This window comes from Rattus norvegicus, chromosome X (genome assembly GCF_021556685.1).
Source record: "Rattus norvegicus strain SHRSP/BbbUtx chromosome X, alternate assembly SHRSP_T2T, whole genome shotgun sequence".
Classification (NCBI taxonomy): domain Eukaryota; kingdom Metazoa; phylum Chordata; class Mammalia; order Rodentia; family Muridae; genus Rattus; species Rattus norvegicus.
Window position 1 is genome coordinate 74020906 of NC_141554.1, and position 14440 is coordinate 74035345.

A 14440-nucleotide genomic window follows, 5' to 3' on the forward strand; every position below is an offset into this window, starting at 1 on the left:
GGTGGACCTGGAGGGAGATAAAACCTGGAGTGTAAAAAAGAAAGGATTAAATAAAATAAATCTTCTCACACCGAGTTTTTCCCTTCTCCACCTTCATATCACAAGTGTCCTGCTCACCTCCTTCCTTAAGGCTTCTCTTTCCAGTTTACATCTAATAGCCTCTGTCTAGCTTTTTTTCCTTTTACCTCCATAGACACTCCAGTTGAGACATACCAGTTGAAGAATTTCAAGGTATGGTCTTCATATGAGGGAAAACAAGTGATTATGTATTTAGGCCCCTCACAGTATAATTGTTTTCAATTCCATTTTCCTGAAATTTCATTTTTATTTATAGCTGAATAAAAATTCCATTTTATGGCTAAGATTAAAAACTCAGGTGACAGCAAATTCTGGCAAGGATGTGGAGAAAGAGGAACACCCCTCCATTTTTGGTGCGATTGCAAACTGGTACAACCATTCTGGAAATGAGTCTGGAGGTTCCTCAGAAAATTGAACATTGCACTATCTGAGGGCCCAGCTATACCTCTCTTGGGCATATACCCAAAAGATGCCCCAACATATAACAAAGAAACATGCTCTACTATGTTCATAGGATCCTTATTTATAACAGCCAGAAGCTGGAAAGAACCCAGATGCCCTTCAACAGAGGAATGGATACAGAAAATGTGGTACATCTACACAATGGAATATTACTCAGCTATCAAAAACAACGGCTTTATGAAATTCGTAGGCAAATGGATAGAACTGGAAAATATCATCCTGAGTGAGGTAACCCAATCACAGAAAAACACACATGGTATGCACTCATTGATAAGTGGCTATTAGCTGAAAAGCTCAAATTACCCAAGATGCAATCCACAGACCACAGGAAGCTCAAGAAGGATGACCAAAATGCAGATGCTCCCACTCCCTCTTAAAAGGGGGAACAAAGGGGTTGGGGATTTAGCTCAGTGGTAGAGCACTTACCTAGGAAGCGCAAGGCCCTGGGTTCGGTCCCCAGCTCCGAAAAAAAGAACCAAAAAAAAGGGGGGGGGGACAAAAATATCCATAGGAGGGGATATGGAAGCAAAGTTTAGAGCAGCAACTGAAGGAACGGTCCTTCAGAGCCTGTCACACATGTCACACACACACACACACACACACACACACACACACACAGAGCGATATATATATATATATATATATATATATATATATATATATATATATATATATCTCGCCACCAAAACTAGATAAGATTGATGAAGCTAAAAAGTGCATGTTGAAACGGATCGGATATAGATCTCTCCTGAGAGACATATCCAGAGCATGTCCAATACAGAGGCCACTACCCAAAGACTATACATGGACTGACCCAGGGCTCCAACTGCATATGTAGCAGAGAATACCCTTGCTACACCAGTTGGGGCACCAGTAGATGAAGGGGAAGGCCTTGGTCCTGCCAAAGTTGGACCCCCAGTGCAGGGGAATATTGGAGGGGGGCGGTAAGGGGGTAGATGGGGCGAACACCCATATGGGGGAGGGGAAGGGATGGGAGGCTTATGGACAGGAAACTGGGAAAGGGAATAACATTTGAAATGTAAGTAAAGAAATATATCTAATAAATTTTTTTAAAAAAATCCATTGTATATATGTACTACAACCAGAGCTCCCAATTTCATTACCAATTCATTGATTGATAGACACCTAGGCTGTTTACATTTCCAGAATATTAACAATAATTCCATTTTCTGACCACTGTCTTATCTATCTATGCATTCTCTCTACTGTGTACAGCAATCCTGCAGTAAAACCTCCAACCCACTGATACTTCCAATTTTTCACTGAGTCTCAATCACTTAATGTCTTCTGATACACCCATTTAAAATTCTAGAAGGAATCACTATAATTACTCTACTTTTACTGACAGTTTTCATTCATTGTATTCATTTTATAAAGCTGAAAGTCTAGTTAAGTCCAATTTTGCGCTGACATACTTTTGTTCTTTCATTCATTAAGCAGAATGCAGATGTTATATAAAATTATACAATTGTTTGCTTTATTTTTGATCAGCATCAAATGAGTCGTAATGCATTTGGCAAGCACATGACACTTCCTTAGTCATCTGTTTTCTGCCTTCATGAATGACTAGTTTATACCTTATCCTGTCTTCTCAAATTTTATATATACCTATATATTATATATGTATATGTATGTATATGTATGTATATATATATACATACACATATATCTATATATCCAATGTCATCACTTGACAGCAAGTCTAAGAGAAATGAAAAGACAATCCATTAAAGGAGAATGATAGAGGATGACTAATAAGGTACGAATAAAACAGAGAACTAAAACCTAATTATGGTTCAAAGAAGAATGGTCAACTTTATTGATTACTGATGATAGTAAAATATGATGAGGACTAAGATTTAGCCATTGTAATATACAGGATCAGGTCACCATGACCTTAACGGAAGCAACTTGGTATGCTTTCCCAAAAAAAAGCTTGACAGGAGAAAGTTCAGGAGATATAAAGGAATAAGTATAGACATTCAAGAGGAGTTTTGTTACCAAAACCCAGAAAATAAATTAAGCAGTAGTTGCTAAGAAGATAAGGCAGTTTTTTTAAAGTTCCTGATCATTTGAATAGGACAAGAGGATATTTATAAGTTATGAAATTAACTCAGTAAAAGAGAACATAATGGTAAGAGGTGATTTCAGAAGCAAGTTGAGAGGTTAGACTTAGAAAGGAATGTGGGCAGTTTACCCACAACAGTCGTTGCGAAGATAACATATATGGTGTGAGACCTGGTATGTACAGAGGTAGTAGAGGGAATCCGTGGGAGTTCTCTTCAAGGGCTCTTTGGGTTTCAGAAACTAGAATGTATATGTATTCACTGTGGAGGGTGAATTTTATGAATGTCTAATGTTGTGGTTTACATGTAAAATATCTCCCACAGGCTCATATGTTTGACTACTTAGTTCCCATTTGGTAGTGTTGTGTGGAAAAGTTAAGGAATCTCTAGGTGTAAAGCCTTGATAGAGGAAGCATGCCACAGGGGTGGTCTCAAGGCTTTTTAGTCCAGTCATACTTCATGCTCCGTCATTTCTGGACACCTACACAATGTGACTGGCTAGCCCATCCATGTTCCTACCACCACTCCATTCCCAGCATGATGGACTCTGAAATTGTAAGCCCAACAATCATAGCAACAGAAATGAAACAAATACAGATTGAAAGATAAGATAACATATTCTAATAGACAACGTGGTGTTGTACCTCCTTAGCATCCCTTGTCTAGCCTGTAATCCAAAAATTGGATTCATTTTCTCCCATTCTATCTCATAATTTCTCCCTACACAGCTTCTCAGAAACAGAAGTTGCATTCCGAAACCATGGCATGTGATTCTGTTTGCTGTTTGGACTTGGTGTAGTCAATGACTGGACTCAAACTACTTATCTTCCTATCTACACCGCATCCGGGTTCTATGTATTGTTTTTTACATAAACTACCAACAAAGTTTTCTTGTTTACAAAATAAGTACTATACAACCAAGCCACAGATATTAATTCAACTTTATCTTGTATTCATTCTCTATAGCATTATTTGAACATACAAGTCACTCACTATATTAGGTTCAAGATCAAGAAATAAATTCTTTACCATTCTAACCAAACACACTGTCTCACAAGCCAAGTGACGCATACTAATTTTTTCCTATTTTATCTTCATGCTCTCATCTTTGAAAATACTTTATTACATATCTAAATGCTAGATTTTTTCTCAAAGCTCAACTTAAGTTTTCTCTGTTGCAGAGATTTCCCAGTTCAATTCTACTTCCCAGCTCTTGTCTTCCTCCTCTGATTTTCAGATTCTTAATATACATATCAACTGCATTGTTTTGGTTCTGTGTAGTGTCTAATAGTGCCAGCGCATGCTCTGTCCATTCAAACTAACTTGAGAACTCTATTTCAAGATCTTAGACCAACAACTTACCCCAAGTAGTTGCTGAACATAATTTGGACCATATATTTGGATGCTGACAAACAAGGTAACAGAATTTCTAAAGGAAGAAAATTATTTGAAACCAGCATGGGACCTGCTTGTACAGAAAGGAAAGAAACAGAAAATGAAAGGAAAAGAAAGGTCTAAACTTTACATTTGAAATGAAAAACACACAAGTAGTAGTGGAATCATAGAAATGAAGTTCTAAGCACAAATGTGGTTTTGATCTAAAAGAAAAAAACTTAAGTATTTTAAATAAGATCAAAAAATCAGAAACTAAAGTATTTTAAATAAAATCAAGAGTCATAGCCTAGGGAACTAGAGAGATGGCTCAGCAGTTAAAAGCACTGGCAACTCTTCCAGAGGACCTGGGTTCGCTTTCCAGAATCCTTGTGATGGCTCACCACCATCTGTAAGTCCAGTACCAGGGGTAGCAGTCGCATAGGCAGTATATGTACATACCTGCAGGTAAAACACTCATACACAGAAACCATGTATGTCTTTCTGTGATTGGGTTAGCCCACTCAGGATGATGTTTTCCAGTTCCAACCATTTGCCTACGGATTTCATGAACTCGTTGTTTTTGATAGCTGAGTAATATTCCATTGTGTAGATGTACCATATTTTCTGTATCCATTCCTCTGTTGAAGGGCATCTGGGTTCTTTCCAGCTTCTGGCTATTATAAATAAGGCTGCAATGAACATAGTGGAGCACGTGTCTTTTTTATATGTTGGGGCATCTTTTGGGTATATGCCCAAGAGAGGTATAGCTGGATCCTCAGGCAGTTCAATGTCCAATTTTCTGAGGATCCTCCAGACTGATTTCCAGAATGGTTGTACCAGTTTGCAATCCCACCAACTGGAAAACATCATCCTGAGTGAGCTAACCCAATCACAGAAAGACATACATGGTATGCACTCATTGATAAGTGGCTCTTAGCCCAAATGCTTGAATTACCCTAGATCCCTAGAACAAATGAAACTCAAGACGGATGATCAAAATGTGAATGCTTCACTCCTTCTTTAAAAGGGGAACAAGAATACCCTTGGCAGGGAAGAGAGAGGCAAAGATTAAAACAGAGACTGAAGGAACACCCATTCAGAGCCTGCCCCACATGTGGCCCATACATATACAGCCACCCAATTAGACAAGATGGATGAAGTAAAGAAGTGCAGACCGACAGGAGCCAGATGTAGATCGCTCCTGAGAGACACAGCCAGAATACAGCAAATACAGAGGCGAATGCCAGCAGCAAACCACTGAACTGAGAATAGGACCCCCGTTGAAGGAATCAGAGAAAGAACTGGAAGATCTTGAAGGGGCTCGAGACCCCATATGTACAACAATGCTAAGCAACCAGAGCTTCCAGGGACTAAGCCACTACCTAAAGACTATACATGGACCGACCCTGGACTCTGACCTCATAGGTAGCAGTGAATATCCTAGTAAGAGCACCAGTGGAAGGGGAAGCCCTGGGTCCTGCTAAGACTGAACCCCCAGTGAACTAGACTGGTGGGGGGAGGGTGGCAATGGGGGGAGGGTCGGGAGGGGAACACCCATAAGGAAGGGGAGGCGGGAGGGGGATGTTTGCCCGGATACCGGGAAAGGGAATAACACTCGAAATGTATATAAGAAATACTCAAGTTAATAAAAAAAAAAAAAAAAAGAAAAAAAAAGAAAAAAAAAGAAAATAAAATTTTAAAAACCTTTATAAAAAGAATCAAAGTTTATAAACCATATTTTTAATCATTGTAGTTAACTTTTACAAGAGTCCAAGAAACATTATCTTTATTTGCAAGTGGTGATGTTAAGAGTTTTAAAAATTAGGCATTTATTAAATTTATATAAATTTAATAATTAATTTATATAAATTAATAATTTATAATAATTTGAAACAACACAAATAAATAAATTAAATAATTAAAATGAAATGAAAAATAAAATCATAAAAATAAATTTATATAAATATATAATATATAAATAAATGCATAAATAAAAAGGAGCATGTGTCTCAGAGTAAAACGTCAAGAGGAATAGGGATATATTTAAGTGGTAGAGTGCCTAGCATTTATGGGACCAATACTCTATTTAGTCAAGAGTTTCCAAGTTGCTCTTGAAGCTTTTTGAATTCTTTATCTTATTCAGACCAAAATTTTACAAGTAAAAACAGACGTATTTATTAAACTAAAAATTAGTATTTTGTAGCTATAAAAGAAAAGATACAGGTTAGTCATCTAGTAACATACATCTATACTCCCAGTAAAGGCAGAGACAGGTAGATCTCTGAGCAAGCCTGGTCTATATAGTAAGTACTAGACTAGCCAGAGCTGCAAAGTGAGAACACCGCCACCACCGCCGCCACCACCACCACCACTACCACCACCACCACCACCACCCCAAAAAGACCATGCATGTTTAAACAATTTCATTTAAATTGATGAGAAATGTAAATTTCAAAGCAGATAAATATTTCTTTGAATGGTGTGGTATACTCCATACTCTATGTTTTCAGAGTTGGGGATGTAACATGAGGCCTTGTGTATGCTAGGCAAATGCTCTACTAGGAACTATATTCTTTGCCTGAAACATCATTTTTAAAATCTGAAGTTTCTTTTATTTTAAAATATCATTACTATCATGATCATCATCATCCTCATTACCATCATCATCATAATCATCATCATCATCATCATCATGTGTGTGTGTGTGTGTGTGTGTGTGTGTGTGTGTGTGTGTCTATTTGGTGGGAAACACATGTGGATGTCAGAGGACAACTTTGTCAAGTTGGTTCTCTCCTTCCACCTTTATATGGCTTTAGGGAGTTAAAGTCAGGTCACCAGGCTTGTGACAATTGTTTTTACCCACTTAAGTTATCTCAGTGGTCCTAGAACTTTGTTTAAAATTAGTATTTTCCTATATTTAGTTTTATTTGTTTTATATACAAATTTGTTGCCTAAAAAGAAAAGAAATAAGACAATTGTATAAGAACCTTGGGTGGAAACGTGAGACAAAACAGTAAAGGAGGGCTCTCTCATGCCTAGGTGATGGTGATTTTACAGAGTCTTCTTGAAAAAGAGAAAGAGTATAATATAATAATAAATCCTTGAGTTACCTCTAGAGCAAACTCTACACATAAACTTAGGATTCTGAGAGTTGAAACTCCATTTTCAATTAGTCCACAATCTTCTGAGTCTTCCTCCATTGAAATTTTTAAAGCACTGACTATCTGTAAAGCTGAAACAAACAATAAAAATGTGAGAAATTCCCATCAAAGATAATATTTATGGTTAATTATTTCACAATTTATTTTGAATCACCTCAAGAATATCTGTATCTTTAGAAAGATAAAATGTATTAAGTCATATGAATTAATAAACCACCAAGAAGGATATGAATATTAGAAAAATGCCTAATTGAAGAACTATACTTGTGTGAATTCATAGATATATGGATATATCTCAAAAGCAAACACACACAAAATGTTCATCTAATATAACATGTAAGAATAAAATACAGAACCTAGAGCCTAAATTCCATTACTAATCAATGAATTGAATACATCATGGGACAGTCACAAAATGGAGTATAAAACACTATTGAAATGTGCAATAGATATTAAACGATAAGCAAGTTATATATAATAGCCAAAGGCGATTAATATATTTTCAATATTCAATTGACCCAAAACAAGTAAAAAGCAAAACAGCAACAAAGAATAGATGGCAGAAATGGAATACCAACATCATAATGCTAAATTTATACCCAATCAAGCTGAATGTGGTGGTGCAGCTTTGTAATCACAGAATTCAGAAGATGAAGGCTGCAGAATCACAATTTCAAGGCCTACTTGGGCCACAAAATAGCTACAAGGTCAACCAAGGCAATTTACAGAGAATATGTCAAAGAATAAGAAGTAAAAAGAGGCCTGGGGATATAATTTAGTGGTAGAATACTTGCCTAGCATGTATGGGACCTTCTATTAATTCTCAATTACTTGAAAATAAAATAAGTAAGTCTAACATTTTAATACTCATATTATGCCCAAATGATGGAACAAACCAACTGAATGGGAAAGATGATTAGAATAAAGCAAAACAAAACTTTCAAGTATATCCTACCAACAAAAAACACATTAAAAAGTTTTACTGGCATACACTCAGTTTCCATAGTGTTGTGTTTCATAAAGACAATTTCATTCAGTACAGTATACATGTGGACCATATTCTTTTCCTCCCTCTCTCCTTTCCCCTTTACCTTCTCCAGGTAGTCTCCTTCCTTCCCTTAGTCTCCCTTCTACACTCAAAGTTTTATATACATTGATGGTCTTACATATGTATTCAAAACAAGGATCTACCAATGACAACAGAAAACAGACCAAATTCATCTTTCTGAATTTCAAGCTTTTCTGAGTTTAACTCATTTCACTTAATATTTTCTAGCAAATGACAGTTTCATTCTTCTCTATGCCTGAATAAAATGTCATTGTTTATAAATACCACATTTAAAAATATTTTATTATTTGTGTGTACGACATCCACATGGGTATCTCTGTGTGTGATTTCTACCTGTGTAGAATTCAGTAGACTACTTTGTACAGTTCTTTATAGGACCAAATTCAGATTGCCAGGCTTTCAGAGCAAATGTCGTTATCCACTGAGGCATCCCATTAGATATCTGTTTTTTCTAAGACAAACTCCCATGCAGACAAAGCTGCACTGGAATTTGTTCTGTAGCTAAGGATGACCTTGAACTTCTGATCCTCTTGCCTACACCTGCCCAGTGGTGGGATTAAAGGCATGTGCCAACATACCTGATTTTACATGTTGGTAGGGATCAAATCCATGGATTCATGCATACTAGTCAAGCATTTTACAAATTAATCTACATCCTAGCCACAATATCACATTCTCTTTACACATACATCTGTTGGCAACACCTGTACTGGCTAGAGTTGTCAACTTGACACAAGCTGGAGTTATCAGAGAGAAGGAAACCTCAGTTGAGGAAATGCCTTTATGTGATCCAGCTGTAGGACATTTTCTCAACTAGTGATCAAATGGATGAGTGATACCATATCTGGGCTGGTGGACCTGGATTCGCTAAGAAAGCAGGCTGAGCAAGTCATGAGAAGCAAACTAGTGAGCAGCTCCCCTCCATGGCCTCTGCATCAGCTCCTGCCTCCAGGTTCCAGCCCTTCTTGAGTTCCTGTCCTGACATCCAATGATGGAATATGATCTGGAAGTGTAAGCCTAATAAACCCTTTTCTTTACAACTTGTTTTTCTGTCTTGATGCTTTGTCACAGCAATAGAAACCCTAAGACATCACCTAAGCTAATTACATACTTTGGCTGTTACAAATAAATAATAAAACATAAAGTTGGTTTAAAATGTAGGATAAAATATATTATAGTAAATGTATGCAAAAGTAGGAATATCTATATTAATGAGAAGTAGATTTCAGAAAAAAGAACAATTACCTAGGAAAGCATATTTCAAGGTAATAAATATATCAATTCAACAAGGACATAAATCTAATGGTTTACAGATCTGATGACAAATTTTCATAAGATGTAAAAATGGGCTAGTGAGATTGGCTAAGACGCTTATCCCCAGCCCTCATGATTTGAGTTTTACACACACACACACACACACACACACACACACACACACACACACACACACAGAGGGAGAGAGAGAGAGAGAGAGAGAGAGAGAGAGAGAGAGAGAGACAGAGAGAGACAGAGAGAGAGAGAGACAGAGAGAGAGAGAGAGAGAGAGAGAGAGAGAGAGAGAGAGAGAGAGAGAGACTAGCCTCATGGGTTATAGACTCTTCAGGCCTGCTCCAGCAGACTCAAAAGCTAGGCTCACTCCAGTAGACCTAGGTATCAAGTAGTCCTTTCCTCCCACAGTCCCACCACACATACATGTAAGTTCCACAGCTACATCAGGTAGCCTCAATAAACTAAGACGATCCCAGAAGATACAAACACTAGACTCATCTCCCAGTTTGGATCCTGGTATTATGAATACTGCCACACTACCTCTAGACATGTAATCTATCTGGCCGGGTATTTGGTTCCCAGGAAACTGTGCTAGAACATATAAATATGTGGGCTCTGGCTTGGAGATTAGGTCCATAACAATTGATTGGTCCAGGCACTAGGGCTATAAAAGGCTATTCACAAATCTAGCTACAAAAGGGACATTCCTGGGAGTTGTTCCCAAGAGAAAAGCACCTGGCTGACACTTGAATGCTCAAACTAATGGTTCATCCCCAGGCAAATGCAGTTAGTATAGACCTAAAGATACAGATATCCCCAAGAGACACAGTATCCAGGACTTGTCTCTAATATCAAGTTATAGATCACCCCAAAGACTCAATCATTAGGTCAATGCAATGAATCTACCTTTAGATCTTAATTTATGTTTACAGGCACAAGCCACACTGAGCTATCTCAGGCCTGTCCCATGAAAAAAAAAAAGCAACATGCTTATCTATAAATCACACCAAGTATCCTGTCCAGAATCTCTAAATGGACTGACTGATGAAAGGCCTTTCTAAACAAAGTGAATCCACAATGACCACAGTAATTCCCTTTTTCGTCAAATATGAAGACACTAATGTAAGGCCACAAAGATGAAACACAATCATGGAAATAACACATCTCCCCAATAATAACAGCCACTAATAATATAAAATACCTTGGTATTATTCTAATCAAACAAGTGAAAGATCTGTATGGCAAGAACTTCAAGTGTCTGAAGAAAGAAACTGAAGAAGGTATCAGAAGATGGAAATATCTCCCATGCACATAGATTGGCAGGATTAATATTGTAAAAATGGCCATTTTGCCAAAGGCAATCTACAAATTAAAATTCCAACTCAATTCTTCATAGAGTTCGAAAAAGCAATTTGCAAATTCATTTGGAATAACAAAAATCCCAGGATAGCTAAAACTATCCTCAACAATAAAAGAACTTCTGGGGGAATCACCATCCCTGACCTCAAGCAGTATTACAGAGCAATAGTGATAAAAACTGCATGGTATTGGTACAGACACAGGCAGGTAGATCAGTGGAACAGAATTGAAGGCCCAGAAGTGAACCCACAGACCTACGGTCACTTGATCTTTGACAAAGGTGCTAAAACCATACAATGGGAAAAATAAACCATGCAAATAGATCCATATTCATCACCTTGCACAAAACTCAAGTCCAAGTGGATAAAGGACCTCAACATAAAGCCAGTAAAAGTCTTTAAAGAAACTGAGGATTTCTACACTCAGCTGCAAGGCACAGACCTGTAGTCCTAGCATTCAGAACCTGAGGGTTGAGCATCACATGTCCATAGGAGTTTGAAACTGGCCTGGGTAACAATGAAATGTTGCTTAAAAAATGAAAGAAATAAAGTGGATCTGCAAACTGCCAGACTAATAATACAAAAGAACATATTTCAAAGAAGTTTCCTAAACATCAAGGATAAAGAGAAGCAGGGTTGGTGAGATGGCACAATAGATAAAGGTATTGCTCCTAAGCTTGATGACCTGAATTTGACCCTGGAGTCAACATAGGGAAGGTTAGAACTGACTCCCACAAGTTTTTCTCTGACTTTCACACATACACTGTGGTCTATTCTCTCCTCTCTTTCCCTCCACTCTCTTTCTTTATCTCAGCAAACAGATAATGTTTTTAAAAGAAGATAAAGGGGCTGGAGAGATGGCTCAGTGGTTAACAGCATTAGAAGCTATTCCAGAGGACCTAGGCCATGAAAATTTAAGAAGGCAGATGCAAAATGTGGATTAGGAATTCTTGGCCAAGAATGAAGGGAAAATGAAAATTCCCAGATAAGCACACACTAAAGGAGTTCATCAACATCAGTGATGCCTTGCTAGAAATGTTAAGGGGAATTCTTTGAGCTAAAGGAAAAGTACGTCACTTAGCCAGATTAAAAATGTAAACCATGAAAGTACACAATTAAATTCAGAACAATCTTAATATGTGTGTAACTCACTTATATCTTTAGAATGAAGGTTAAAATTAAGTGATTAAACAGATACCCATAATAATTTTAAAGAATACTTAATATAAATGTAAGTTGTATCAAAATATAAACTAAGAAGAAGCAGGTCAAGTAAAAGGATTGAGTTATTTTGGGTATAAATAATTGTCAGCTTAAAACAGCACATTATATAATGTTTTCAGTAAGCTTTGTGGTAATCACTATAATTATTACATAACATACAGTAATCAAAGCAGATAACTATAGAATATCACCTGATTTCAAAGAAAAACAACAGGTAGAAGGGGACAAAAGTTCTATAAAACAAAAATAATAAATGGAATGGCAATGATAAAGCCTTGTATTTCAATAATTGCCATGAATCTAAATGTCTTAATTCTTTAATCAAAAGACACAGAGTATAAAAGTGGGTTAAAAGCAAGAAAATAAGAGATTCGCTTTTCAGGACAGCCTTTTAAGGACACATGGTTTGAATGTGATGAGGTAGAAAATGATATTCCACATAAATGAATGACAAAATAGAGTAAGATCAGCTGCATTTAGACAAGTCAACATATACTTTCATTAAAAATACTAAAGTAATAAATGGCAAGCATTACAAAATATTCTCATCCAACATTGGAATATATGAGTATATAATGAGAAGAAGGACAGAACTAAAGGAGGATATAGATTATAACACAGTACTAGTGAGGATCTTCAGTATTCTACTTACAACAATGGTCATATTATCCAGATGACAAACAATAAGGAAACACTGGATTTAAACTATTATTTAGACCAAATGGACCTGAGAGACGTATTGAGAATATTTTATCAAGAGCAACCCAATATACATTCTTCTCCAGCATACATGGAACACTGTCCATGATAAATGCACCTCTTAACAAAAATGTAAGATGACTGGAGGCATGTTAAATATATTTTCAACCATGATAGACATTAATAAAAGTAAGAATTTTGAAAAATTCAAATACTCAGAACTTAAACAGCATGTTTATAGATAGATTATGAAACAAAAATAATTAAGGGAAATTTTTTGAAATACTTTGATAGAAATAAAAATGGAAACAAACAATCAATCCTACTCTAAGAGGGAAGCCTATAGTAATAAACATATACATAAAAACTGAAAGAAAAGAATATACATAAAACACTGAAAGAGAGGAATAAATAAATTTTTTTAAAAAAATGAAAGCTGAAAGTCAGAAAGAGAAATCAAGTGTAGAGGTGCAAATCTATAGTCCTAGCTCTTTGAAGACAGACAAGAGGATTACGAGTTCAAGATCTGTCTATATTACCTAGTGAGGTTCAAGCCAGACTGGACAACATAGTGGGACTCTGGAATGGAAGGGTAGACAGAAGGGATAGGGGAGAGGGGAGGAATAATAAGTCATATCAAATAAACAAACTAGCATTATACCTCAAGGAATAAGAAAATGAACCTAATCTTAGCAGAAAGGAGTATCTAGTAAAGCTGAAATTTTAAATAAATGACATAAAAATGAAAAAAAAAAAAGCAAAGATGCCCAGTTACGGGGTGCACAGGGACACGGTCAGCAATCAGCAATGACTTAATGTCACCTAAGCAGATCATCTCGGCCCGCTGTTCTTGCTCTATATTACTTTAAAAACAAAGCACAAAGAAGCAATCAAAACACCCTTACCCTTTGCTTTTGTGCTTCCTCTTCACAAAACGAAGTCTGTCCTGGTTTGGAGGGTCTGTTGTTTGATAGCGTATGCTTGCTTCTTTTTTTTCAGTCTACCTTTATCAAAACTTCCTTATTCCCCAGTGCTCATAAACGTCCACCTTCTATTTATGTTTACATCCTCAGCTTTTTCTCTATCAACCAGTAGTTTTACATTTTTTCTTTTCTCTTTCGATTCTTATTCACAGTAACTAATATGTTAGAACATACTGTATTTTTAATGTTCCTGTGCTTTCTAAAGTGCTTAAGGGGTGGTTGTTTTATGGATGAATATTACTCATTTTCATACTAGGTCTACCCTATATTGATCGTTCCTACTGACAGTATTCTGCTTTCAAGGGAGGATTGGGGATAGAGCCTGGTGCTCAGACACAAAATCAGACAAACAAAAAGACACCACACCCACCTTGACCATTGCAAACACTTCTATGAAAAGAAGAAAGAAGAGTTAAGCACATTTTTAAAAATTCAACCTATGATCTAATTGTTGATGCACGAGATCCAAAGCAAAATCATAAGCAACACCACGAAAAACCAAGGCATGTGGTCTCCAAAACTACCAGCCTCAGAGTAAAAGAATGACTATAAATAAATATGTTCAAAGAAGTAAAAAATGATGCAAATAAGCTCTAGTACGAATTCCAAGGGAACACAAATGACTGAATGATATATGACTCAACAAAGATATAAAAATCGGATAAAGACATGGAAA

General features: G+C 36.6%; 1 protein-coding gene across 2 annotated transcripts in view; it reads right to left on the reverse strand.

The window, feature by feature from the left end:
• Tex11 (testis expressed 11) overlaps nt 1-14440 on the reverse strand; it is a 262965-nt gene that overhangs the window by 80576 nt on the left and 167949 nt on the right. For both annotated transcript variants that reach the window (NM_001433345.1, XM_087600565.1), the window contains one exon: nt 7112-7233. In NM_001433345.1, the coding sequence (NP_001420274.1) occupies nt 7112-7233 (122 nt within the window). The remainder of the gene's footprint in view (nt 1-7111; nt 7234-14440) is intronic.